General features: G+C 42.1%; 1 protein-coding gene across 16 annotated transcripts in view; it reads left to right on the top strand.

Annotated features, from left to right (window-relative positions):
- LOC126179628 (calcium/calmodulin-dependent protein kinase type II alpha chain) overlaps positions 1-27,557 on the top strand; it is a 1,032,354-nt gene that overhangs the window by 555,113 nt on the left and 449,684 nt on the right. For all 16 annotated transcript variants that reach the window (XM_049924622.1, XM_049924624.1, XM_049924625.1 and 13 more), the window contains exon 2: positions 5,788-5,882. In XM_049924622.1, coding sequence (XP_049780579.1) covers positions 5,788-5,882 — 95 coding nt within the window. The remainder of the gene's footprint in view (positions 1-5,787; positions 5,883-27,557) is intronic.

Raw genomic sequence — 27,557 nt, forward strand, 5'->3', positions numbered from 1 at the left:
CGTCGCCAACCTTGAAGCCTTCCATGCTTGCCGAGGCTCTGCATACAGCTGCGAAACATACACTATTGGCTATTAAAATTGCTACGTCACGAAGATGACGTGCTACAGACGCGAAATTTAACCAACAGGAAGAAGATGCTGTGATATGCAAATGATTAGCTTTTCAGAGCATTCACACAAGGCTGGCACGGGGGCGACACCTACAACGTGCTGACACGAGGAAAGTTTCCAACCGATTACTCATACACAAACAGCAGTTGACCGGCGTTGCCTGGTGAAACGTTGTTGTGATGCCTCGTGTAAGGAGGAGAAATGCGTACCATGACGTTTCCGACTTTGATAAAGGTCGGATTGTAGCCTATCGCGGTTGCTGTTTATCGAATCGCGACACTGCTGCTTGCGTTGGTCGAGGTCCAATGACTGTTAGCAGGATATGGAATCGGTGGGTTCAGGAGGGTAATACGGAACGCCGTGCTGGATCCCAACGGCTCGTATCACCAGCAGTCGAGATGACAGGCATCTTATCCGCATGGCTGTAACGGATCGGCAGCCACGTCTCGATCCCTGAGTCAACAGATGAGGACGTTTGCAAGACAACAACCATCTGCACGAACAGTTCGACGTCGTTTGCAGCAGCATGGAATATCAGCTCGGAGACCATGGCTGCGGTTACCCATGACGCTGCATCACAGACAGGAGCGCCTGCGATGGTGTACTCAACGACGAACCTGGGTGAACGAATGGCAAATCGTCATTTTCTCGGATGAATCCAGGTTCTGTTTACAGCATCATGATGATCGCATCCGTGTTTGGCGACATCGCGGTGAACGCACATTGGAAGTGTGTATTCGTCATCGCCATACTGCCGTATCACGCGGCGTGATGGTATGGGGTGCCATTGGTTACACGTCTCGGTCACCTATTGTTCGCTTTGACAGCACTTTGAACAGTAGACGTTACATTTCCGATGTGTTACGACCCGTTGCTCTACCCTTCATTCGATCCCTGCGAAACCCTACATTTCAGCAGGATAATGCACTACCGCATGTTGCAGGTCCTGTACGGGCCTTTCTGGATACAGAAAATGTTCGACTGCTGCCCTGTCCAGCACATTCTCCAGATCTCTCACCAATTGAAAACGTCTGGTCAATGGTGGCTGAGCAACTGGCTCGTCACAATACGCCAGTTACTACTCCTGATGAACTGTTGTATTGTGTTGAAGCTGCATGGGCAGCTGTACCTGTACACGCCATCCAAGCTCTGTTTGACTCAATGCCAAGGCGTATCAAGGCTGTTATTACGGTCGGAGGTGGTTGTTCTGGGTACTGATTTCTCGGGATCTATGCACCCAAACTGTGTGAAAATGTAATGACATGTCAGTTCTAGTATAATATATTTGTCCAATGAATACTCGTTTATCATCTTCATTTCTTCTTGGTGTAGCAATTTTAATGGCCAGTAGTGTACAACGCGAGGACGAATGGCTATCAGTAAACCACTACCACTTGACTTCCTGAACTGTGTCTTAACCGGATTTTTATAGTAGTCAGACATCAAGCCAGAGCTTCTGAATTAATAAAAACCTGTATAATAGTCTCTCTATATTTAATTACTTATTAGAAGCGCTAAGTTACACTGACGGAAAGAAATTGCAACATTAAGGAGTTGTTCCATTTGAACGAACGTTGGTAGACGTGTTTCTACGTCTGAAAGATATCTGTTCATAGTTTGAGCCAATCGCATAAGAATGGCGCTACTAACGCCACCAAGAGGATGCAGAACAGGTTTTCTTTTTAAACACACGCTGTAACGGTCGTGGGCGTTAGTTACCTATGAGATTGGACGTGCTAAGTTAATGCTAGTCAAATGTAACTTTAGAACGAGAAACACGACACTGAGGTCGAATGAGATCGTGTAATAGGGCTACGAAAAGCTGGATATGCCTTCTGCAATACTGCAAAAAGATTTGGCAAGAATGTACCCATCGTACATGATTGCTGGCAGCGGTGGTCACGAGAATGTAGGGTCGCAAGAAGACGGGGCTGCCGACGACCGAAAGGGAAGACCATCGTGCTCAGCGTATGGCTGTGGCGCAATAGTAGTTTGAGCAGCAGTTGGCACCTCAGTGACACAACGAACTGTTACAAATCGGTTACTTTAAAGAGAGCTCCGAACCAGAGACCCTGTGGTGTGCATTCCACTGACCCCAAACCACCGCCATTTGGTTACAAGTGGAGGTCTGTTGTGTTTTCTGATGAAAGCTGACTCTGCCTCGTCGCCACTCATGACCGTGTGATGGTTACGAGCAGGCATTTGAGGGCCTGAAACCAACTTACCTGCGTGCTAGACACACAGAGCCTACACCTGGAGTTATGGTCTGGGCTGCGTTTCCCTACGACAGCAGGAGCACACTCTACAGCTACATCTACATCTACATCCATACTCCGCAAGCCACCTGACGGTGTGTGGCGGAGGGTACCCTGAGAACCTCTATCGGTTCTCCCTTCTATTCCAGTCTCGTATTGTTCGTGGAAAGAAGGATTGTCGGTATGCTTCTGTGTGGGCTCTAATCTCTCTGATTTTATCCTCATGGTCTCTTCGCGAGATATACGTAGGAGGGAGCAATATACTGCTTGAGTCCTCGGTGAAGGTATGTTCTCGAAACTTTAACAAAAGACCGTACCGAGCTACTGAGCGTCTCTCCTGTAGAGTCTTCCACTGGAGTTTATCTATCATCTCCGTAACGCTTTCGCGATTACTAAATGATCCTGTAACGAAGCGCGCAGCTCTCCGTTGGATCTTCTCTATCTCTTCTATCAACCCTATCTGGTACGGATCCCACACTGCTGAGCAGTATTCAAGCAGTGGGCGAACAAGCATACTGTAACCTACTTCCTTTGTTTTCGGATTGCATTTTCTTAGGATTCTTCCAATGAATCTCAGTCTGGCATCTGCTTTACCGACGATCAACACTATATGATCATTCCATTTTAAATCACTCCTAATGCGTACTCCCAGATAATTTATGGAATTAACTGCTTCCAGTTGCTGACCTGCTGTTTTGTAGCAAAATGATAAGGGATCTTTCTTTCTATGTATTCGCAGCACATTACACTTGTCTACATTGAGATTCAACTGCCATTCCCTGCACCATGCGTCAATTTGCTGCAGATCCTCCTGCATTTCAGTACAATTTTCCATTGTTACAACCTCTCGATACACCACAGCATTATCTGCAAAAAGCCTCAGTGAACTTCCGATGTCATCCACCAGGTCATTTATGTATATTGTGAACAGCAACGGTCCCATGACACTCCCCTGTGGCACACCTGAAATCACAGTTACTTCGGAAGACTTCTCTCCATTGAGAATGACATGCTGCGTTCTGTTATCTAGGATTTCCTCAATCCAATCACACAATTGGTCTGATAGTCTATATGATCTTACTTTGTTCATTAAACGACTGTGGGGAACTGTATCGAACGCCTTGCGGAAGTCAACTCTCCTGGTTATCCCAAGCACCATGGTAGCAAATTTGTACGTCAGTCTGGTGTTTCGACCTGTTGTGCTGCCATTCATGGTCAGCATTCCATGAGGGTGTTTTCCAACAGCATAACTATAGCCCACATATCTTTTTTGTAACCCAACATGATCTACAGCGTTAGCTGCATGATCTACAGAGTGTCGACATGTTGCGTTGGTCTGCTCGGTCATCAGATCTGTCCCCAATCGAGCATATATAGGACATCATAGGACGACAACTTCAGCGTCATCCAAAAACAGCACTAACCGTCCCCGCGTTGACCGACGAAGTGCATCAGGCATGGAATTCCTTCCCACAAGCTGACATCCGGTATGTACGTTTGCGTGCTTGCATTCAACATTCTGGAAGTTACTTTTGTTATTACTATACCAGCATTTTATATTTCCAATTGCTTACCTCGAACTTACATTAACGTGTGCTCTTGCAATGTTAATCCCGTAGTATGTTACCTAAACAAATGTATTCCCGAAATTCCGGTACTGTACATTAATTATTATTTGGTGTTGCGATTTTTTTACCGTTGGTGTATACACGGTTGGTTCATGAAGCTGCATGGAAAGTATTTTTCACCTTTTTTCGTAGCACACAGTATCCTACTGTTTCTGAATCATTTGTATATAAACCGTTCTTTTCACTCTGTCATATTTCTAATTGCGTGCAATAATGATAAAATGAAACTCATATCTTTCGCATATCCGCTTTTGTATAGCTGAATGCTCTGAAGATTGTATCATCCAATTCTCAAATTTGTAAGCATTCCAACACCGTATCTAGTTTATGTACAAAAATGTTTCACATAACAGCTGTGTATTGCATTATGGCGTTACTTCATTTTATTGAAATATCTTAATAAATAATTTATGTTTTATTTAAAATTCAATGAACATGTACACATTTCTTTTTAATTTTCTTGAGAGATTCTTCGTCACTTCCTCTTACTGAAACTTCAAACAATATTTTTTTTCCGCCCAGTTCTTTATTCTTAAATATCTACACCTACATCTGTACTCCGCAAGCCACCTAATGGAGCTTGGCGGGGGTACTTTGTGTTCCACTACCATTTTCTCCCTTTCCTGTTCCAGTCGCGAATGGTTCACGTGAAGAACGATTGTTGATAAGCCTCCGTGTGAGCTCGAATCTCTATAATTTTTCTTTCGTGATATTTTTGCGACATATACATAGGAGCGCCAGTACGTTGTGTGATTCTTCTAGAAATGTACGCTCACGGAATTTTCACATTGGACCACATAGTGATTCTTGGAATTGGTTGAGCATATCCGTGATGCATTGGTGATTACGAAATTAACCTGTAGCAAAACACGCTCCTCTCCTTCGCAGCTTCTGTATTTCTTGTGTCAATCCTATCTGATACGTATCCGAGACATACAAGTAATAGTGAAGTTAGACTTACAAGTAATAGTGAAGTGTTGGTTGAACTAGGATTCTATAAGCTTTCTCCTTTGTGGGTGGACTAGGTTTAATGAGGATTGTTCCCTTGTATCACTCTGAATGTGCCTTACCTGCGATTACGTTCGTGTGGTCGTTCCACTTTATGTCGCTGTGTACGCGTACTCCTTCACACTTTACGGAATAAACGCTTCTAGTGATTGTCCTGCAATGGTGTAATCGTGCAATAATGGGTCTTCCTGGGTTTTTAAGCGAACCGCGTTACATTTCTGTATGGTGAGGGTCAACTATCAATTCTTGCACTAAGCGTCGACCTTTCGCAGGTCTTCCTTGATTTCGCTGCTATTTCCTCAGCATTATCCGCGAAAAGCATAATGGAACTTGCGATGTTATTCCGTCACTTAGTGTTATAAATTGGTTGAGATTCATCGTCTTGTTTGCACATCGCTTTGTCGAATGCAGGAATAAATGTATGCCTTCGATTATAGAATGAAACACACGCTTCTTATGCAGAGTATTTACTGATGTATTCGTTACGTGAAAACAATTACTGATGCGGTGACTGGGTTCGCTTTTTATTACGCACATGGTTTAGCACGAGGCCAAGAGCGTTTGTCATCAGTTCCTGATATTGCAGTGTTATGTTATGAAAGAGACTCTTTTTTGCTGTTCACTAATTTTTCGGTTACATTTTTCAGGAACAACAGTGATTTAGTGAGTCCCCAAGTAAGCTTTGTTCTAGAGAAAATTCGACTTCGCCTTTTTTTATTAATTTTCCATCCAGTGTCTAATTTTTGCCATGATGATTGTACACGTATTTTTGTTATCTGTTTCAGGGGCGCATTTTCAGTCGTGCGGAGATGCGTTCAGAAATCGACGGGCCTGGAGTTCGCAGCAAAGATCATCAACACAAAGAAGCTATCAGCTAGAGGTGAGTACTGTCTTACGTCCGCTAGTGAAATGTGTGATAGCGCAGTAGACCCAGTTACTTGTACAGCTGATGTCAGTTGACCCGCAAAATAGGTAAACGACTTAACAGAGTTCGACTGCGAAGTCATTGGAGCACGAAATGTGAAAGAGGCGTAGCTTGGATGTCTAAAATTACCGTCGTGTGAGGAAATTAGTTTCAAATTCGTCAGATCGGAACCCTCCTGCTTATCAAGAACCGTTGCCTTAACAGTCTCTCGGTACACATGTGAGCCAGGCTCAAAATTTCGTTATCACCAAAGCTTTCACCTATGATTTCGGAGCACTCCTACCAGAGGTTGTCTCCGCTGGTTATATGAGAGTTACAAAAGTGCTAGTCGTGGAATATGCATTATAGTCCAGATTCAGCATATTGTGAAAGTACGAACCGTTGAATCATAGCGGGTTCATTCATTTCACTTCAGTGCATTTAAGTCATTACATGAAGAATATAAAGCAGAAGAAATTTACCGAAATCGAATGTACTTCACCGTTTGTCGATTATTTGACAGTACAAGGGCGTTGACAGTTGCGATACAGATCGTTCCAGCAAGTATACGAATAAAAGACGACAGTCCAAAGCCTCTTAAACTCACTAAAGATCGAGAAGATCACCCGCCGATATTTCTGAGTTTCATATTCTGTCCAATACTGTATTTTTATTGTACAGAAATTTATATTTTAATGGAACATATTTAAAAATTTCATTATGCAGAGTAGTTTTCTTTCATCAGTCAGTGGTCTGTTTTCCCTCTCCAATTCCTAAAATATGGCCCTCAATGAGATTTACTGCAAGACTCGAAATTACTTTTGTTTTGAAACATTTGAAGTGTCTCGTGTTAAGTACTTTGACTATTAGCTGTTGTGCATTATTTTTTTGTCTTCTTTTTTTCCAGACATGTTGCACGTACATGGATTCGAAATCCAAAATGCTGTTTCAATAAAGAGGATAGTCGTAAAGCTTTAATAATCACCTTAAATAATAAAAAAAAAGAGCCCCCGTATTTCGCGGAGATTGGTCGTAGATGTCTGCATTTTGACTGTTCACACAACCATACAAACGAAAATCACGTTGTCGACATTTGGTCAATTACGTCATCCGAGGAAAATAGTAGTCAATGGGTGCCATGTCCGGAGAATATTGGAGAGGAGAGAGAGGAGTAGGGAGGTAAAATACGAGGAGACAGAGAAGCAGAAGCGCTCTCCTGTAAAGGATGCACTCAAGCACTTTAATCGAACAGAAACACCTAATGTGGGCAACTATCCGTATCGTGGTCAGGAGATTTCGGCAGTGTGCTCCTGTGAGAGTTTACCGCATACCAGCGTGATCTCTGTGCACCACGGCGTGCCGTCCCTGAAAACACACGGCATTACCTTGTCCGATGAAATTTAGCTCCTGCCTTTTTCCAGCGATGTTCAGTCCACATGTCTCCACTGCACTCTATGCTGCTGTACCTCGGGATCATAGTGAGGCACCCAGCATTTGTCAGTGGTGATCAGGCGGCTGAAGGAGTCACTTGGATTGACGTGACACAGCTACAACGTTTCCCCTGCTGCCTCGATTTGTAGGGATTTCTGAACGCGCGTGCTCAGTCACGAAAGCCAACTGGCGGCGACCTTTGTCTTATTCAAGATTTCGTGCAAAACGTTATAAACTAATCAATAACTGATGCTCACTTTTTCCTGATACAACGGTCTTTGGCAGAAAGATGTCAAGTTCTACGAGAGGTCAGGATTGAAACAAATCTTCAGTTTAGGAAAGAAATTAAACAACACAATTCTAGCACATTGGATCACCAATCGCAGCCGTCAATTATAAATTTTAACCAATCACCAGAAATTTTACCTCCACCAAGTTGTATCTCCGTCCTAGGTAATTGTATTCATGAATTAAAGTCATCCAACCCAGTTGACATAATCTGCCTCTCTGAACACCATGTGGCCAATGGTATAGGAACTAGGCTTAAGCACAATGAGAAACTCAGACAGGAGAGTACTGCAAATGTTAGAATAAGGAAAGGTTCTCATAAAAGTATAATTAAAAATAATGTAAGTATATTTCCTCAAAATATTGGGAGTTTAAAGAATAAAATAGATGAGCTTCTGGTTTGTTTAGAAGATTTAGAAACTGAGGATGAAATAGATATACTATGTCTGTCTGAGAATCACATTGTTGCTGATATGAATAAGGTAAATGTAAGTGGATATAAGCTCTCTGCATATGTAATTAGAGAAAATATGGAGAAAGGAGGAGTTGCCATATATGTCAAAAGTTATCATTGTGCAAAAAGTATAGAAACAAAAAAGGTTTTGTGTAGAGAAGCATATAGAAGCATGTGCTGTGAGCTTAAATTAAATAAAGGCACATTTATAATAGGTCCCCATCGGGAAATTTTTATCCATTTCTGAAAAATTTGGACTCCTTGTTGTGCTATCTGTCAGTCAGGGGGAAGAAAATTATTATTTGTGGGGACTTCAATGTAGATTCTCTGAAAGAGGGTTATAGGAAAAATGACCTTGAAGTATTACTCGGTTCTTTCAATTTGACATCCGTTATTGATTTTCCTACTCGGGTGGTAAAGGATAGCAGCTCACTGATAGATAACTTCTTTACAGACCAAGGTAAGTTTAACCAGATAAATGCTCAGCCTGTTGAGAATGGTCTTTCTGATCATGGTGCACAGCTAGTTACAATATATGACATAGCTCCATTCAGCAGTACTAAACAGTCCTCCAAAGTAGTACGTTCAGTCAACGATTTAACAATTGTAAATTTCAGGGAAAGCCTACAGCAGTTAGACTGGGATGAGGTGTACCGTGAACCTGATGCCAATTTAAAATATAATTTATTTCATGGCACTTTTGTAAATGCATTTGAAAACTGCTTCCCCCAAGAAAATAGTTAAATATACTCGTAAGAAACCATGTAACAAACCATGGCTTACTAAGGGTATAAAAATATCTTGTAAACGGAAAAGGGAAATGTATCTGACAGCAAGAAAGAGTAGTGACCCAGAAACTATCAAACATTATAAAAACTATTGTGCTATATTAAGAAAAGTTATTAAAAAATCCAGAAGTATGTGTATCATGTCTGAAATCAGCAACTCTGATAATAAAATTAAAACAATTTGGAATATTATTAAAAGAGAAACAGGTCAACCAAGAGCACAGGAAGACAGTATTACCATCAAATTGAATGAAAACTTTACGAACAAAAAGTCAGAAGTTGAAAATATTTTTAATAATCATTTTCTAAATGTTGTGGATATAGTAGGATCCAGATGTTCATTAGAAGATGCTAGGCTGTTAATGGAAGAGGCCATACCTATGCAATTTGATACAATTGAAATCTCACCCACTTCTCCCTCTGAAATTAGGAAAATAATAAACTTGCTTAAAAGCAAAAACTCATATGGAATTGATGGCATTTCCAGCAAAATGCTAAAAGCTTGTTCTCAACAGGTAAGTAAGATTCTCAGCCACCTGTGCAATAGCTCTCTGGAACAGGGCATTTTCCCTGATAGACTGAAATATGCTATTGTTATACCTTTGCATAAAAAAAGGGGATAGATCTGATGTCAACAATTACTGTCCAATCTCCCTTCTAACAGCTTTATCCAAAATTTTTGAGAAAGTAATGTATTCAAGAGTAGCTTCACATATCTGTAAAAATGAAGTACTAACAAAATGTCAGTTTGGTTTCCAGAAAGGTTTTTGAACAGAAAATGCCATATATGCTTTCACCAATCAAATTTTGAATGATCTGAATAACCGAACACCACCCATTGGGATTTTTTGTGCTCTCTCAAAGGCTTTTGATTGTGTAAATCATGAAATTTTTCTAGACAAACTTTAGTATTGTGACATGAGTGGGACAGTGCACAAATGGTTTAATTCGTACCTAACTGGAAGAGTGCAGAAAGTTGAAATAATCAGTTCTCATACTATGCAGAGATCAGCACATTCCTCAAACTGGGGAACTATCAAGAATGTGGTTCCACAAGGGTCGGTCTTGGGTCCTTTGTTGTTCTTAATATATATTAATGACTTGCCATTCTATATTCATGAAGAGGCAAAGTTAGTTCTCTTTGCTGATGATACAAGTATAGTAATCACACCTGACAAACGAGAATTAACTGATGAAATCGTCAGTAATGTCTTTCAGAAAATTACTAAGTGGTTCCTTGTAAACGGACTCTCACTGAAGTTTGATAAGACACAGTACATACAGTTCCGTACAGTAAATGGTATGACGCCATTAATAAATATTGACCTTAATCAGAAGCATATAGCTAAGGTAGAATATTCAAAATTTTTAGGTGTGTCCATTGATGAGAGATTAAATTGGAAGAAACACATTGGTGATCTGCTGAAACGTTTGAGTTCAGCTACTGATGCAATAAGGGTCATTGCAAATTTTGGTGATAAACATCTTAGTAAATTAGCTTAATACGCCTATTTTCACTCATTGCTTGCATATGGCATCATATTTTGGGGTAATTCATCACTGAGGAATAAAGTATTTATTGCACAAAAGCGTGTAATCAGAATAATAGCTGGAGTCCACCCAAGATCATCCTGCAGACATTTATTTAGGGATATTCACAGTAGCTTCTCAGTATATATACTCTCTTACGAAATTTGTAATTAACAACCAAACCCAATTCAAAAGTAATAGCAGTGTGCATAACTACAATACTAGGAGAAAGGATGATCTTCACTATTCAACATTAAATCTAACTTTGGCACTGAAAGGGGTGAATTATACTGCCACTAACGTCTTTGGTCACTTACCAAATAGTATCAAAAGTCTGACAAATAACCAACAAGTATTTAAGAAGAAATTAAAAGAATTTCTGAATGACAACTTCTTCTACTCCATAGAGGAATTTTTAGATATAAAGGAAAAAAACCAAACAAAAATTATTTAAAAAATTAAAAAAAAAACAAAAAGTAAAGTTGTTATATTAACTTAATTATGTTGTTAAATTAACTTAATTATGTCATGTATTGGAAAATTTGACTCGTTCCACATCATTACGAAATATCGTATTCATGATCCATGGAACTAGTATTAATCTAATCTAATCTAATCTAATCTAATCTAATCAGAGCCTCCGCGATCATTCACAGAGAGCTTGCCTGGCACTCTGTTCTTCGTCACTCAGACATTTGTGACCACACAGAAGGCGGCTATGTAATATGATGGGACTTCTGTTGTCGCACACTTCGGCCTACTTTGCATGGACTATTGTAAATCTGTTCCCCTTCATACGCAGAAACCAATTACCGCACCATGCTTCACTTTACCAGTGGACTGTCCTGCCATTGTTTTGGCTCTTGTAACGACCGACGTGCTACGGTTTTTTGGCGGGGGGATTTCAGTGTGTTGAGGGATTGCGTATATGTACCTGCAATCAAACAAAAATTATCGTCATTTTTTCTGTTTTCCGTCGTTCCTTAGTTGCTTCAAAATTCGTGGATGTATACCATCAATTAGTTGCATAGACAGAACAAACCCCCACGAAAAACTTTACTTTTTCTAAGTGATAATATTGCCACTCGTAATCGTTGTTGTTGTTGTTGTTGGTGGTGGTGGTGGTGGGTGTGCGTTCAGTCCGAAGGCTGATTTGATGCAGCTCTCCGTGCTAGTCTATCCTGTCCAAGCCTCTTCATCTCTGCAAAACTACCGCAACGTAAATCCATTTGAAGCTGCTTACCGTATTCAAGTCTTGGTCACCCTCTAGAATTTCTACGGCCCACATTTCCTTCTATTACCAAACTGACGATTCGCAGCCCTGGACAGTCGTATGCAAATAGTACCTTGCACCTAGCCACTCACACAAGGTATTTGGGCAGCGTACACACATTATGGTAGCACTTATGTGGAAGGCTTGATAATAGATTAAGCTCCGGAACTGGTCGCCATTAAAATAAAAGCAAACTCCTGTGCCGTTTCGACAGTTTCGTAATTTCATTGAAAAAACACCTAACACTTACATTTATATTAGATGTTAACAAATTCCTTTGCTTTCCAGAAATATTTTTCTTGCTATTGCCAATGTGCATTTTATATCGTCTACTTCAGCCATGATGAGTTATTTTACTACCCAAATAGCAAAATTTATCTTCTACTTGCAGTTCCGCATATTCCAATCTAAATCCCTCAACACCGCCTGATTTAATCCGGTTACGCTCCATAATTCTTGTTTTTCTTTTGATTTCAACTTTAGTCTTTTTTTCTGTTTACTTTCCACGCCGTTCAACTGTACTTCAAAATCCTAGCGACTCTGAAATGACTATAATGTCATCGGCAAACCTTAAAGTTTTTATATCTTCTCCCTAAACTTTAATTCCTGCTCCAAATTTCTCCTTCGCTGCTCAGTGTACAGACTGAGTAACTTCGGGTACGGGCTACAACCCTGGCTCATTCCACCTACAGTTGCCCTTTCATTTCCTTCGACTCTTGTAGCTCCAGTTTTGTTTCTATACAAGTTGTAAACAATCTTTGGCGGTCTATATTTTATCCCAGTTACCTTTAGAATTTGAACATTTTGAAAAGCGTTTACTACAAATTATAATTTAAACTCCCCACCGCGTTTTTCTGTTTGCGTGTGAAAGCTAATCTCAGAAACTACTGAAAAGATTTTTAAACGATTTTTGCTAATAGACAGACTGATTGACGAGGAAGGTTTGCATATCTAATCACAAGTCGTCCGACCTTGGATACGTAGTGCTACTATCCGAAGCCGAGACGGGCACTAGTTGGCTGCAGAGATAAAATGGAAAAGAAATAAAGGCAGCACAAAGCCAGACTGAAAGCTTGTCGTGTTTCAGTATGTACAGGATGGTAGATGTGACGGGTGCTGCGTTGTAGGCGCCAGCCGCGTACGGCTCAAACTGTCCTAACTTATTTGACTCTTCCGACTTGATCGAGATATCACAGCTTCTACGGCCATTGGATTAGTTAAGACAGTGTTGCAAAATTTCAGTTAGGTATGAGTACCGTGTTGTAAAGCAGAGTGCCTCTTACTGTCACTAGGAGAGAACCCGGTACGCTCATGTCACACTGTGCATAGTGTTCCGCGGGAGTTCACTATGCTCTCACAAGTAATTAAGTGAGCAATGTGGCCGCAACACCATCTTCCTGGCCAAATTTAACTTCAAGTATTACGCTCCTTTGACAGACTCGGCTTAATACAGAATGCACTAAATCTGACTGAACAAATGAGTGTGTAGGCTCACACTTTCATATTTGTTAACAACAGCCGCTCAAGCCAAGGAGATGAGTGGCTGTTTGCCGTAAACACCGCAACAAACATAGAAATATAAAGTAAAAGGTAATCCACTGATGGCGGTATTTCGCTGCAACTAGTTTGGATTGAAAATAAGAAAGTGTTTTGCGTGAAGGCGAACCCACAATCCCATATTGTTGTTTGCGGACACGGACTACAAAAGAGTTTTCAAGTTACAGTTATCGTCTTCTGATTCTGTTTCAGCCACTGTAATTCATTACGAGATCATTTTGTGAGTGGCTTTCTGCTTACACTTGAGCGAGATGTGCAAGGCAACACACACTCACCCTTAGAAAACAATAGACACAAATATATACCTAAATAGGTATTAATATACGTCTACTAGAAGAAGATTTATTGCTGAGAAATTAGCTGTTTGCTGTTGTATTCTTGTCCAGCTATCCATTTACAAAAAGGAAAAATGCTCTACTGATGTGTATGAGCTGTTCGGTGTTGTCTAAGACATTCGGATCGTACGTAATAGCACAGTTTTGACTGTTGTAAAGATCGATCTCGTAGCCTAACCAGAGTTATCATAGAACAGAAAAATGCATAGTGCAGTGATGGCAGTATCACGTCTGCATGAAACCTAAAATCAACATTGCTGTCGCTTGAATGTAATCTATAATCATGTTTCACACTAAATCCTATCTCAACTTTTTTTTAAACTGAAAACATTATTGAATCTCGTTATATTGTCACGTTATAGAGCCACACAGTGTTAAATCATATACATGCTCTGAAGCAAACACAGCCCCGACTGTACGAGTAGTGTACGATCGCAAATTATAACTGCGGGAGAAAATTATATTATTGTTAATGTTATTGATATTCTGTAGCATACTATTCATTACTTTCCTAACAAAATACTATCAGTGCTGTCTCGTCTTTGTTCAGATTACTCTACAGTTCACAGAATTTTAGTTTTTCGCTCGATGTAACAACGGCCTGAATGATGTAATCGCTGAATTGCTTATATGGCTCGTCTTGAGATATGCTGTAGAGGAGGAAGTTCTTTGGTGCCGTCGCGATACTACTGTTTCTGTAAGAGCGCTGGACCACAGCAAAATGGCGGTGGCTGGCTCGCCGATCAGAAAATTAACTACCAAAAATTCAAATAAACTCCCAGCAGCTGTTCTGGCATGAACTCTGTGGCCGAATGCCCACTGTGAAATAACTATTAACTGTTTCCAAACAGTATACGGGACGGGATACGTCGGGTTATTAAATTTTTTCATCGACCGTAGAACAGTAAAATTCACTATCTCTTTCCTATATAATGTTACACGAAAAAAAAAATTGAGTTTGCTGCTCGGAGACGTCACTGAATAACTACATTCTCTTCTTGGACTTTCCTCTTCTGCGTCGATATTCTTAATCAAATCTTCTCCTCGATACATTTGTAAGTTACTGCTACAATAGCGAAGCAGTAGTTTCCAGAAACTTCAGAGTTCAACTAGTCTCTCGTTGTAAATTACAGAGTTCTCTGCCTCAGTACACTGTCCCTGAGCTCTTCCAGCTTCCTCCACCTTCTACCGCCACTTAAACTGTTGCCTCTCCATACGCTAATTAATTTTCGCGCAATTGATTCCGCCCTTGCGTCCGACCTTCCAAGCATCCTTCAGGCCCGCTCTCAGCCGTCACTTACGGGCACACAATTTTCTGTATAGACAGCAGGGACGTTCAAGAAAGACTGACTCTAATTTTTTTTCCCTTCGTTAAGTACCTTCTAGCGACGTCTGTCCGTGCGCCGTTAAACTACGTACTCTAGTCACTAGTCACTCCAAATTTCAGCTGAGCTCTTTCACTTGAGTGTTCGATAAGGCCATGGTCATTTCTTTTTTTATTCTTACCACGGGATGGTGTACACTTATACAGCTGCAAGAGACACTACCGTCATTGCAGATCACTATAAGAACGTCCCAAAGCAATTGGTAAAGTATCTCACACCCAATAAAACGGTGGAACATCATTGGACAACAGAAGCTTCATCACGACAATGCCAGACCACATGTCGCTAACTCTGTTCTTGAGTTTCTGGCAAAAAAATGCATCTCGACTGCACCCAGTCCGACCTGGCTTCGTGTAAGTCTTTCCTTAACCCGACTCCCAAAAAGGAACATAGACAACGGGACCAAGGCCAGGAAAGCTTTAGAGGTGACCCTGAAGAGAATGTGAAGGAACGGCTTCCTGCACGTTTGCCAGAAATGGCAAAGCAGGTCGGACAAGTGCATTGCATTGGGGAATAGAATTGAAATGAAGTCCCATGCTTCCTGACAGAGCGTAGAGGAATTGGGGGGTAGGTTGGAGTATTGTGATGTGGACAAAAGTCTGTATGAGCGACTTTTTTGCCATAAATTTTTGTATGAGCATCAGTGCCAGTCTTTATTGAACAACCTTCGTAACATGTCTCCTACCGAGCTATCAAAAATGGCCAGAGATTGTACATAATTATATTGAAAAACAGTATTACAACTCAAACGCCGTCCCCTGGTGGCCGAGCGGTTCTAGACGCTTCAGTATGGAAACGCGCGACCGCTACGGTCGCAGGTTCGAATCCTGCCTCGGGCATGGATGTGTGTGATGTCCTTAGGTTAGTTAGGTTTAAGTAGTTCCAAGTTCTAGGGGACTGATGACCTGAGATGTTACGTCCCATAGTGCTCAGAGCCATTTGAACCAACTCAAACAACATTTTTCTCACATGTCTTTATAGACAGTCGTGGACCAAATAAAGGAAAGAGGAAAATCTATGTATGTGGCGTATGATCGTTGTAGATGCTGAAGCGTGGCGGTACACGGCCGCCTCCGCGCCTGTGTGCCCGGGTTCCGACACAGCAGCGGCGGAGCTGGCAGAGAGCGCGGCGCGGCGCGCCGGCCGTATTAACGAGGCGCGGTAATTGCGACCGGCGGGCTCGTCGTCGCTCTCGTTAGCGGACACCGACACAGACACGGACACGGACACCGGCACCAGTCCTGTAAAAGGCCCTCTCGTCATTTAGATGGTAATTTACAGAACGTGCTGCGCCACCAAAGGCAGCCGTTTCTTTCCGCGCCGGCAAGCAGCGTCATTACTTTTCAAGTTACTCGGGCAATAAATTGCTCCACGAAGATTGAGCAAATGTCTGTCGCCAGGCTCGTACGACGCACTGAGTGCTTATAATTAAACTGGTGGTGTTCCGAGTGCTGTAGTGCGGGCTGCGGGACGCTGAAACATCGTAGGTTATCTTCGTGAATCCTTGCGCTCGCGGAGTATACTGAGAAAAATAATAGTTCCACTTTCTGCAACAGGTGAAAATATGGCACTGTGAGCTGTCAGAATGTGAAATGTTTGACGTCATTCTGTGAAATCTGGTATCGCAGGACAGAGCGGATCAGGTTGTGGAAAGGGGCCAGGATCAGTTACTGTTAGTTACACAAGAACACAGAACTTTCTTCCTCGAAAACACAATGCACAGTTTTCTCTTTAAAATAACAAGCATAAATTCACCGCTGAGGGCCCAAGTAACTTCTCCAGAATAAGTTTACATTATTGCTTTTAAAACGCCAGGATTTAGGCCGTACTTAAGTAAAATTACAATATCTTCTCGGCTAAGGGCCGAAATAATATTTCAGATCAGCTAAGGAAAGTCTATCCTGGAGATACTAGAAGGTATCAGACAGATAGATTATATAATGGTAAGACAGAGATTTAGGAACTAGGTTTTAAATTGTAAGACATTTCCAGGGGCAGATGTGGACTCTGACCACAATCTATTGGTTATGAACTGTAGTCTCAAAAATGAGATCGACAGCAAGTGCAAAATGGCTAAGCCGGGATGGCTACAGGACAAATGTAAGGATGTAGAGGCTTATCTCATGAGGGGTAAGATAGATACTGCCTACAGGAAAATTAAAGAGACCTTTGGACAAAAGAGAACCACTTGTATGAATATCAAGAGCTCAGATGGAAACCCAGTTCTAAGCAAAGAAGGGAAAGCAGAAAAAAGGTGGAAGGAGTATATAGAGGGTCTATACAAGGGTGATGTACTTGAGGACAATATTATGGAAATGGAAGAGGATGTAGATAAAGATGAAATGGGAGATACGATACTGCGTGCAGAGTTTGACAGAGCACTGAAATATCTGAGTCGAAACAAGGCCCCGGGAGTAGACAACATTCCATTGGAACTACTGATGGCCTTGGGAGAGCCAGTCCTGACAAAATTCTGGTGAGCAAGATGTATGAGACAGGCGAAATACCCTCAGACTTCAAGAAGAATATAATAATTCCCATCCCGAAGAAAGCAGGTGTTGACAGATGTGAAAATTACCGAACTATCAGTTTAATAAGTCACAGCTGCAAAATACTAACGCGAATTCTTTACAGACGAATGGAAAATCTGGTAGAAGCCGACCTCGGGGAAAATCAGTTTGGATTCCGGAGAAATATTGGAACACGTGAGGCAATACTGACCCTACGGCTTATCTTAGAAGCTAGATTAAGGAAAGGCAAACCTACGTTTCTAGCATTTGTAGACTTAGAGAAAGCTTTTGACAATGTTGACTGGAATACTCTCTTTCAAATTCTGAAGGTGGCAGGGATAAAAAACAGGGAGCGAAAGGCTATTTACAATTTGTACAGAAACCAGATGGCAGTTATAAGAGTCGAGGGACATGAAAGGGAAGCAGTGGTTGGGAAGGGAGTAAGACAGGGTTGTAGCCTGTCCCCTATGTTATTCAATCTGTATATTGAGCAAGCAGTAAAGGAAAGAAAAGAAAAATTCGGAGTAGGTCTTAAAATCCGTGGAGAACAAATAAAAATGTTGAGGTTCGCCGATGACATTGTAATTCTGTCAGAGACAGCAAAGGACTTGGAAGAGCAGTTGAACGGAATGGATAGTGTCTTGAAGGGAGGATATAAGATGAACATCAACAAAAGCAAAACGAGGATAATGGAATGTAGCCGGATTAAGTCGGGTGATGCTGAGGGAATTAGATTACGAAATGAGACACTTAAAGTAGTAAAGGAGTTTTGCTATTTGGGGAGCAAAATAACTGATGATGGTCGAAGTAGAGAGGATATGAAATATAGACTGGCAATGGCAAGGAAAGCGTTTCTGAAGAAGAGAAATTTGTTAACATCGAGTATAGATTTAAGTGTCAGGAAGTCGTTTCTGAAAGTATTTGTATGGAGTGTAGCCATATATGGAAGTGAAACATGGACGATAAATAGTTTAGATAAGAGGAGAATAGAAACTTCCGATATGTGGTGCTACAGAAGAATGCTGAAGATTAGATGGGTAGATCACATAACTAATGAGGAAGTGTTGAATGCAATTGGGGAGAAGAGGAGTTTGTGGCACAACTTGAGAAGAAGAAGGGACCGGTTGGTAGGACATGTTCTGAGGCATCAAGGGATCACAAATTTAGCATTGGAGGGCAGCGTGGAGGGTAAAAATCGTAGAGGGAGACCAAGAGATGAATACACTAAGCAGATTCAGAAGGATGTAGGTTGCAGTAAGTACTGGGAGATGAAGAAGCTTGCACAGGATAGAGTAGCATGGAGAGCTGCATCAAACCAGTCTCAGGACTGAAGACAACAACAACAACAACAATATCAACAAGGAAAGTCTTTAAAAGCCTAGAATTTTACAAATTCCGGCTAAAGGCGGTAGTAAGGAAAATTCAAGTTAATTCTTCGGCTGAAAGCCCAATTTAAAAAAATTTCCTTACATAAAAAAAGATACTTTAAAGATAAGCCTTTACATGATGCAACAGAAAAACATCTTAAGAAAACCTGAAATATCTTGTCGGCTGAAGGCCCAAACAATTACTCAAGAATAATGAAAGACAGCCTTAAGATAAACATTTACAAATGGTTCAAATGGCTCTGAGCACTATGCGACTTAACTTCTGAGGTCATCAGTCGCCTAGAAGTTAAAACTAATTAAACCTAACTAACCTAAGGACATCATACACATCCATGCCCGAGGCAGGATTCGAACCTACGACCGTAGCGGTCACGCGGTTCCAGACTGAAGCGCCTAGAACCGCACGGCCACACCGGCCGGCTAAACATTTACAGAACACGGCTGTAGGCAATTGAAGAATTCAAGATAATAAAGAGAAACCTTACAGACAAGGATTTACATATTAAAGCCACAGATTCTAAAACAAACGCGGCTGAAGGCCTAAACACAGAGGAATAAGAATTTTAAATGAAACACAGCTGAAGGCCTAATCTTAAAGTTCCTTTGAAATTCGGCTGAAGGCCATACATTAAACATAAAACAGGCAATATTAATACACGGTTGAAGGCCTGCCCCAGTACCTGCGATCAAAGAAAATGACAATCACAAACAGTGGTGCTCATAAGTGTTCCAAGGGTCGTCCTGGGAGGAAACTCTAACCACAGTTTAGGTGAGACACACAGCCACGCGTTACACTAAACGATCGGGTTGCAGCACGACCTACAGACGGCTGACGAACCAACCAACCACCCAATCAATTCCCTTCCACCCGACCAACAAACAGCAGGACAACCAAAAGTACCAGCGAAGACGAGGATCGCAGAAGGATTTTGTCTTAATAATTGGCGTATAAACACAGTCAAGCACAATAAACACTCAAAGAGAAAAGAGAACAACGCCAATCTGTCCAACTGCATGCTGTATTGAATAGCATCAGCATGCCGAGGAAAAAGCACTGCCACAAAACTACGCTAACAACCGGGCAGGTAACAGGAATGTTAACGGCCACAAGGCAGAAGATAGCGTCGGTGCACTTCACTAACAAATTATGATCATATCAAAGGTTAAACACCAAACAGGGAGAGGGCTGCAAAATTTTGCCGACTACAACACACCATCACGTTGCTGTTGCTGCTTGCGGCGACAGCCCAGGATGCAAAACCACCAATCAACGAAGAGATGTCACAATGGTCGAGCTTTCATGACAGGTTCACTGATTACTCAACTCCAATATGCAGGTGCGGTGTGTGACGAACTTAGCAGTTCTCGCAGCTAGTGCCACGCATTCCGACCGTGTGTGCACGCCGCCAGCGGCCCCGGCCTGAAAAGAAGTTACAGCAATACTGGTATCGATAAAAGCTGTTGCTGACACTGACGGAGGCAAGTGAGCAACTCGTTCAGATAGCAACTGAGGGAGAAATAAGACGCCACTCGATGGTGACAAAATGCCCAAAAGGAAAAACGGCATTAACGCGAGCCGACCATGGTTCAGTATGCTGTTTGTCGCATGGCGACGTGTGTTGATTTCGTTTGAGAAAAAACTCTGCACACTACTGGTAAAACCGTGTTATCAGAATGACAGCAATAGCATCGCTGCATTGCGGAAATGTCCCCGACGGAAACAGCTGCGAAGAGGCCCCGCGTCAATAAATCGGCTAAAGAATATGGTCAGGAAATTGGAAGAAACAGATGGATTGGGTGGTAGAGCAGGGACGGAGAGGCGGCCCATTCCCATCGCAGTTCTTGATGAAGTAGCTGTAGCTACAGCCGACCGCACAGCACACGCCTCATGTTCTGCAGCCAGGACTCGAGCTGTGTCACGGAAATTCTCTCTCGCCTGGTCAACTCTTCCTAAGATTTTGCGGCGCATTTTACATAGGTATCCCTACAAGATTCAGAATGTGCACCAAATGAAGCTCTAAGCTAGGCTACAGTGCACTAGCTTTGACCTTCGTTTTGTGGTACACACTAAAATGTATTACATGTGGCCGAAGAACGTGCTTTTGACGGACGAGGCATATTTGACTCTGCACGGTGTCTTGAATGCACAGAACTGTCGCATATGGGGTTCTATTCCGTCGTATCTCGCGCAGGAGCATCCGCTGCACTCAGTTAACCTGACTGTGTGGTGCGACTCACAAGCTCTTTCCCAAGGATATGACACCTGTTCAGGGCTTCTTAGGTCTACAGTGCCATCTGCACGTTATAAGGACCTCCTTGTGCAATATGTGATTCCAGCTTTGGAAGAACGCAACTGTGTCCACGCCACTATTTTCATGCAAGATGTAGTGACACAATATGTCGATTGGCAGATGAAAGGTTTGCTTCGAAAAACCTTCCATAATGACCGCACCATCTCTAGGCAATTTCAAGATGTATGGCATTCCAGATCCCCCGAGCTAAAACTATATGTCTTCAGGTTCCGGGGCTGTCTGAAAGATCGTGTCTATCAGGGATGTATCCGGACTCTTCCTGATCTGAGAGGTAACATACGACGACATATCGCTCCGATTACAATAAATGTATTGCGAGTAATTGTCGACCATGACATGCTGCGGATGCAGCATGTTGCTGAGTCGGGAGACCATATTGAACGCATGTTGTAACCGGTGATAAAGTCCAAATAGCCATGCCACTACCACCATTATCGCGTGTTTTTTCGTTCTTCCCCTTTTCCTGCACCCATACCACATTCTGAGTGCTTACAGCACCATATTAGTTCCGCCTGGTGGAAAAAAGTGGAACTATTATTTTTCAGCACAATCCGCTAGCGCGCCGTTTTATTAACGTGCCTACAATATTTCAGCACCCTGCAATGTATACAGCCCACACTGCAGCACTCGCAAGACCGCCAGTTTATTGATTGGCGACTCCATGGAGTGCTGTGTGCACAACGACCATATATGTTAAATTAAAAGGAAGGTCAGCGTTGGCCGTAATATTGATGTTTTATTGATAGCAGAATCGATTTTCGACCACATGGTGATCATCTTCAGTGTTGTACAAATTAAACCAGTGTCTGAGTTTAATTTGTACAGCACTGAAGATGATCACCATGTGATCGAAAATCGATTCTGCTATCAATAAAACATCAATATTATGGCCAACGCTGACCTTCCTTTTAATTTAATCGTCAGTTTAACTGTAACCACCCGGTGTACTGGTAAAGTCATTGGAAAGTAAATTTCGTAAGTACAATTTCGTAACGATTTCAGAAAGAACTTCGAAACTCTTAGTATGGTGCAGTTGCTCGTTGCTGCTTGTCGCAGCAGCAACTGGGTAAAGTGATAATGCCTTTTATCCCTGTACATTGCATATAGCCTATACTCTGAATTTGACTTAAGGCGTGTGACTGTATCATGTACCGCTATTATCCTGTCCACGTTCCCTCTCTTGTTCCATTCGCGAGTCGTTTGTAGAATACGCGAATGTGGATAAGCTAGAATGTACAGTACTCATGCTTTACGGGATTCACTAATAGCTGAGGTCCAAACGAAGAACAAAGTGCCTATGAAATACGTTTGCGTGCCGATGACGTGTGGATCCTGAAGATGGCCTGTGTCCGAAAGTGGTAACGATTGTAAATGTTTTCCGTGATTATTCTACAAAGAAATAAACAAATGTGCACTGGTAATTATATTCAACTACATCGTTAATACACCCATTTTTTTGGACATACCGTCTACGAGACGATGATGCATACGTTAGGTTATTTGGATTTTAACCCAGAATCTCTAATTATGTCATGCCGTGGTTTCTGTTACAGAATTGGGTCACTCTTTAACCTTTAATTTGATAGTCTCCGCTTCTGCAGGTATACCTGTTTTCTGAAAGCGAAAGGTTTCTTTGGAAATTGTTGCCTATCCTAATGTGGTGAACCACTTTCAAATATTTCTCAAACGTTCCATTCTCTTACAACATGTGGGAAAAATTGACACCTACATTTTCCCGTGCGAGCTCTGATTTCTCTTGCTTTGTTAAGATGGTCATTTCTCCCTATCTAACTGAAAGTCAACATAATATTTTCACATTCGGCAGACAGAGTTGATGATTGAAATTTCGTGAAAGGATCTCGCCGCAATGGAAAACTCTTTTGCTTTAATGATTGCCACCCCAACTCGAGTGTCGTATCCGTGACTCTCTCTCTCTCTCTCTCTCTCTCTCTCTCTCTCTCTCTCTCTCTCCCTTCCTTGCCTTAATATGAAACGAGCTACCCTTGTTTGAACTTTTCCGACGTCCTCCATCAATCCTATCAGGCAACGATCTCATATCGTCCACCAACACTCCGTAAGTGGACGGGCAAAGATAGTGTAGGCTGTCTCTTTAATCGATTTGTTGCTTGTTCTAAGTGTTCTGCCAATAAAACGCAGTATTTAGTTCGCCTTCCTCACAAAATTTTTTATGTGATGGTTCCAATTTAAGTTGTTCGTAATTGTAATAGCTGCGTGTTTTATTGGATCAACAACATTTTGTTTGATTTAGCGTGTAACCGAAATTTAACGCATTTTTTAGTGTCTATGTGGAGGACCTCATGCGTTTCATCGTTTAGAGACAGTTACCACTTTTCGCACCATAAAGATATATTTTCTAAATCATTTTCCTCTTTGTTTTGATTTTCTGGACGGTAAATGATAGCATCGTCTGAAAACAATCTACGACGGCTGTTCAGGTTGTCTGTTAAATGTTTATATACATTGAGAACAGCGGGTTCTTTGCGCTGGAGAACCCGAGATATCGCTTCTTTTCACTCGATGACTCGTAGTCCATTACTACGAACTGTGACCTTTTTCATAGAAAATAACGAATGTAGACGCACAACTGAGAAGATACTCCATAGCAAGACGATTCGTCTAGATGCTGCTTGAGAGGAACGATTTCAAAAGTCTTCTGGAAAACTATAAATATGAAATCAACCAGAGATATCCTGGCGAGACCACTCATTACTTAGGATGAATAAAGATTCATTTGTGTTTCACAAGAATGATATTTTTAGAATTCGTGCCTTTGTGTGCCAGTGGTTTCTTTTGTCATGTTTGAACTACTTGGAGGCGTGGAAGACGTATGGTGCGTCACAGAAGGCACTCCCAGTTCGCCACTTGCCAGTTCCTCAGGGAACAGAAGGTGGCTGTAATGTGTGTACGCCGGTGGGCGCAGTAAAAGAAGAGTGACTTTTAACCATTTATTTCTGCAAATACATCTCTCCCTTTGCGGTGCTTCCGCGGTCCTCTGCCACTGCTTATCAGGGTGCGCTGCGAGCACCCAGCAGCTACTCAGGAAGTGGATGCTGCGTCTCCACCTTCTGCACTCGAAGAAGGTGGCACTTGCGTATGTGCCCTACACACGCCGGCCTAGGAGGTCCTGGATCCCCTCCCGTAACTGTGGCTCATCTCTGCCCTCTGAACCGCGATGACGGTTGTCGTGTGGTCGAGAAGTGTGCCTACCCTGGCCTGCCGTGCAGGTAGGCTCCGTGGCTTCGTTGAAGTGTCAGGAACGCTGATGTCCTGGCCCAAGACCCCAGGCCTTCCCATCTGCGTTGGAAACTGTCGGCACCGCCGAACTCGTGACTGGGGCTCCGGCGGCTGTTGGCGGTGTTGCGTACGAGCAGTAAATCCACAACAGACTTATATCCAGCGTTAATATCGTGTCAAGCAATCGAGTCCGCGCGTTCTGTAGCGCATTGATCCTTCTGACCAACTCCCCCATGAACTTACATATTGGAGTATTTATAGTGCGAAATGTCGACTGATGTTGACCCTACTTCACTTGTAACGACCGCAAAGGCTTTCCTAATACGAATGTATCAGCGAATCATATCGCGCCCTATTTGCTTAACACATTTGTTATACCAACAGACGGTCTATAACAATATTCAGTACGCCTTCTTGCGTTAGCGACGCGGCTTTGTACTGCATGTAACAAGGTGACGTGATACTTCTCAGTCGAATTTCTTCACTAAGCTCCTGCTGATGCTAGCTGCCCAGTTCACGCAAAGCGCCGATGTCCTGCTTTCCGCCTGACCAGCTAACGTGATGAAACGCTGTCGTTCCGTGTCGCGCTTGTTGACACTCCCGCAAGGAACACAGAGTGAACGAGGTTTCGCAATTATGGAGTTCTGCGACCAGTTGCCTGATACAGAGTTGGTACGTAACAACAGTATATGTTAAAAATTACTCTACCAATCGATGCCAATTATATAGTTCTGCAATTCAGTGAATTACGTTTCCTATCTTATGTATTGGTGTAACCCGTGGAGCTTTTCATTTCTTAAGTGCGGACGTTTCGAAGAGCGAACGGTTGTATACGACTGCTAAAAATGGGATTATTTCACAGTATTTTCCGACAGGAACTTAATTGGTACACAACTTGTACTGAAAGACTTGCCTTTATTAAGTGGCTAAAGTTGATTTGCTACATCTACTTTTACATTACTCATGTTGGCAGCTGTTTTTGACTCGAATTGTGGAATGCTACTGCATCTTATTTGGTGAAGGAATTTCGGAAAACCGCGTTTAGTAACTTCGCTTTAGTGCCGCTGCTATCTAGTTTTTTATTCAACGTTGGCAATGCATAACTGTTTTTTTAGTTTTATTCCCAGAACCTGTCTAGATATAGGGAGCAACAAAGTTGTCGGAATATCTTTTTACAAGTCCACCTTTCCGCCAAAATGTCTTGTGTAACAACACGTCGACCGTACTGTGCCACAACACCTACCCCGTACCTCACGCAGCGTGGAAGAAGCCGAGCCACTGTCCCTTTATTAAGCCGCACTGTACGAAAAACTGGCGACCGCGGCGACTTCGGGCGCTGTCCCGTAGACTTCATGGGCGTACCGCTCCTCTTGTGAGCCCTTCTGCAAGGCTTGTAACCAGCATAGGCTGATTTTCTGGGATACATACGCCTTCTTCGTGCATCAGTCGCGTGACTTTGTCTCTCAATAACCGATCTGTGGCTTCTGTTACGCTGCGACCGTGGTATCCAAAGTATTTGCCAGATCGAAAGGACATAACACAATGGGGTTGCTCAGGGCAGTAGCACATAAAGATGAAGATTTGTGGAGCACATTTCTCCTAACTCTTAGCTGCTAAGGAAGTCTAAAGTATTTTTTATTCTTCGAAAGAGATATTTTGACTGCTGCCTTTAGCACCCACGACTGCATTCTTTCTTTCTAATTCGATAGATATGTCCATTCTTCTTCGAAGATAACGTGTGAAAGCCGCAGGCCTTTAACCTGTTTCACCGTACTAAAACTGCCTTTCTACGTTTCTTTGCGTTATTTCTTTCGGGAATCTACTATAATGATATCATATTCAGTCTTAGCCAATAGTCAACTTTAAAATGCGTCCAATAATTTTCTTGGTATTTTCTGAATAATGAAACCATTTTTAAAAAACCATAGTAATCTGTAAAATTCTATTTAGGAAGATGATATCTATTGCATCGTATATATAATCATGTATGTATATGGCCAGTTTTAGTCTGTGGCCACTTTCATATATTGTCGTCGGTGATGTGTGTGACACATCTTTCTAGGACTTTCTTTTCATTAGAGTTAGTGGTTTTTTACTAAGCTGTGTTTCAGGAACAGCAAAACATCTGAACTGATTGAAAGAAGTGAGCACTATTGAAGGAAGTGATGTACGCTACTACTTTTTTAAAAAGGAAAAAACATGTACTAAGCTGGGTAGAACTTAATGTCGAGCGTGACCTACTAGAAATAAATTCTCTTTTCAGATACGAAAGTGCCACTCGAAGATAAAGAGCACTTCTGTGAAATATATTGGATTTTACAGATATCCATCGGGTCTTTCACTTTGTTGTTGTGTAAGTGTTTTTGGAGTGCGCTATATTTATCAGCCGTATCAAACTCAAGATATCTCTTCTTGGACAAGGGCTCTCCAAAACATATCCTGTTGCTGAGAAATTTCTGACGAACGAAATATGTCAAGAAATTTGTCATAGGAAAGTTTCCTTGAACAGTACTGCACCGCAGGCCATTCTGGATGGCTCACTGCTGTTACATAACACAGGTTTGTTACATACATTATTGATCGATCGCAGTTTAGGACACAGATGTATAAATAACTTTGGATGACTTCTGCAGTCCACTAAAATAGGCTTTGAAATACTTGCAATTAGGGTGAAAATTATTGTAATCAAGTAATAACCGTCGATAAAGACGGTCACAGAGAGCTCGTCATCATGTGAGCAAGAGAACATTTAGCAATTAATTTACGAGAGTAAACGCGACTGAGTGATAAAGTAATGGTTGAAAACCACAACACATCAGTTCCTCGCCGCACTAGTCGGATAGGGGCTGTTGCCATTGTCAACGCCAGCGCCTGTTTCCCGGTTTCCGAGGAACGGAGACTGTACGTATCATCCAGACTGGAGACAGTGGTTCAGCCTTCCCTTAGGCCAGCTAAATGGCGGTGATCTGTTCTGACTCTGCTGTTTTCAAAGGCGAGTTGTTTCCACAGGATGACCACTGTTTTCAAATAATCTTTCGTAGGCAAGAAATGGCACCCTACAACCAGTATTTTGAGCATTGGCAGTAATGGTCAATTGCAGAGCCTACGTTCTCCTCTGGAAGCTGATGGACCGAAAAGGTGTGCA

The sequence above is a fragment of the Schistocerca cancellata genome, chromosome 1 (assembly GCF_023864275.1).
Source record: "Schistocerca cancellata isolate TAMUIC-IGC-003103 chromosome 1, iqSchCanc2.1, whole genome shotgun sequence".
NCBI classification, from domain to species: domain Eukaryota; kingdom Metazoa; phylum Arthropoda; class Insecta; order Orthoptera; family Acrididae; genus Schistocerca; species Schistocerca cancellata.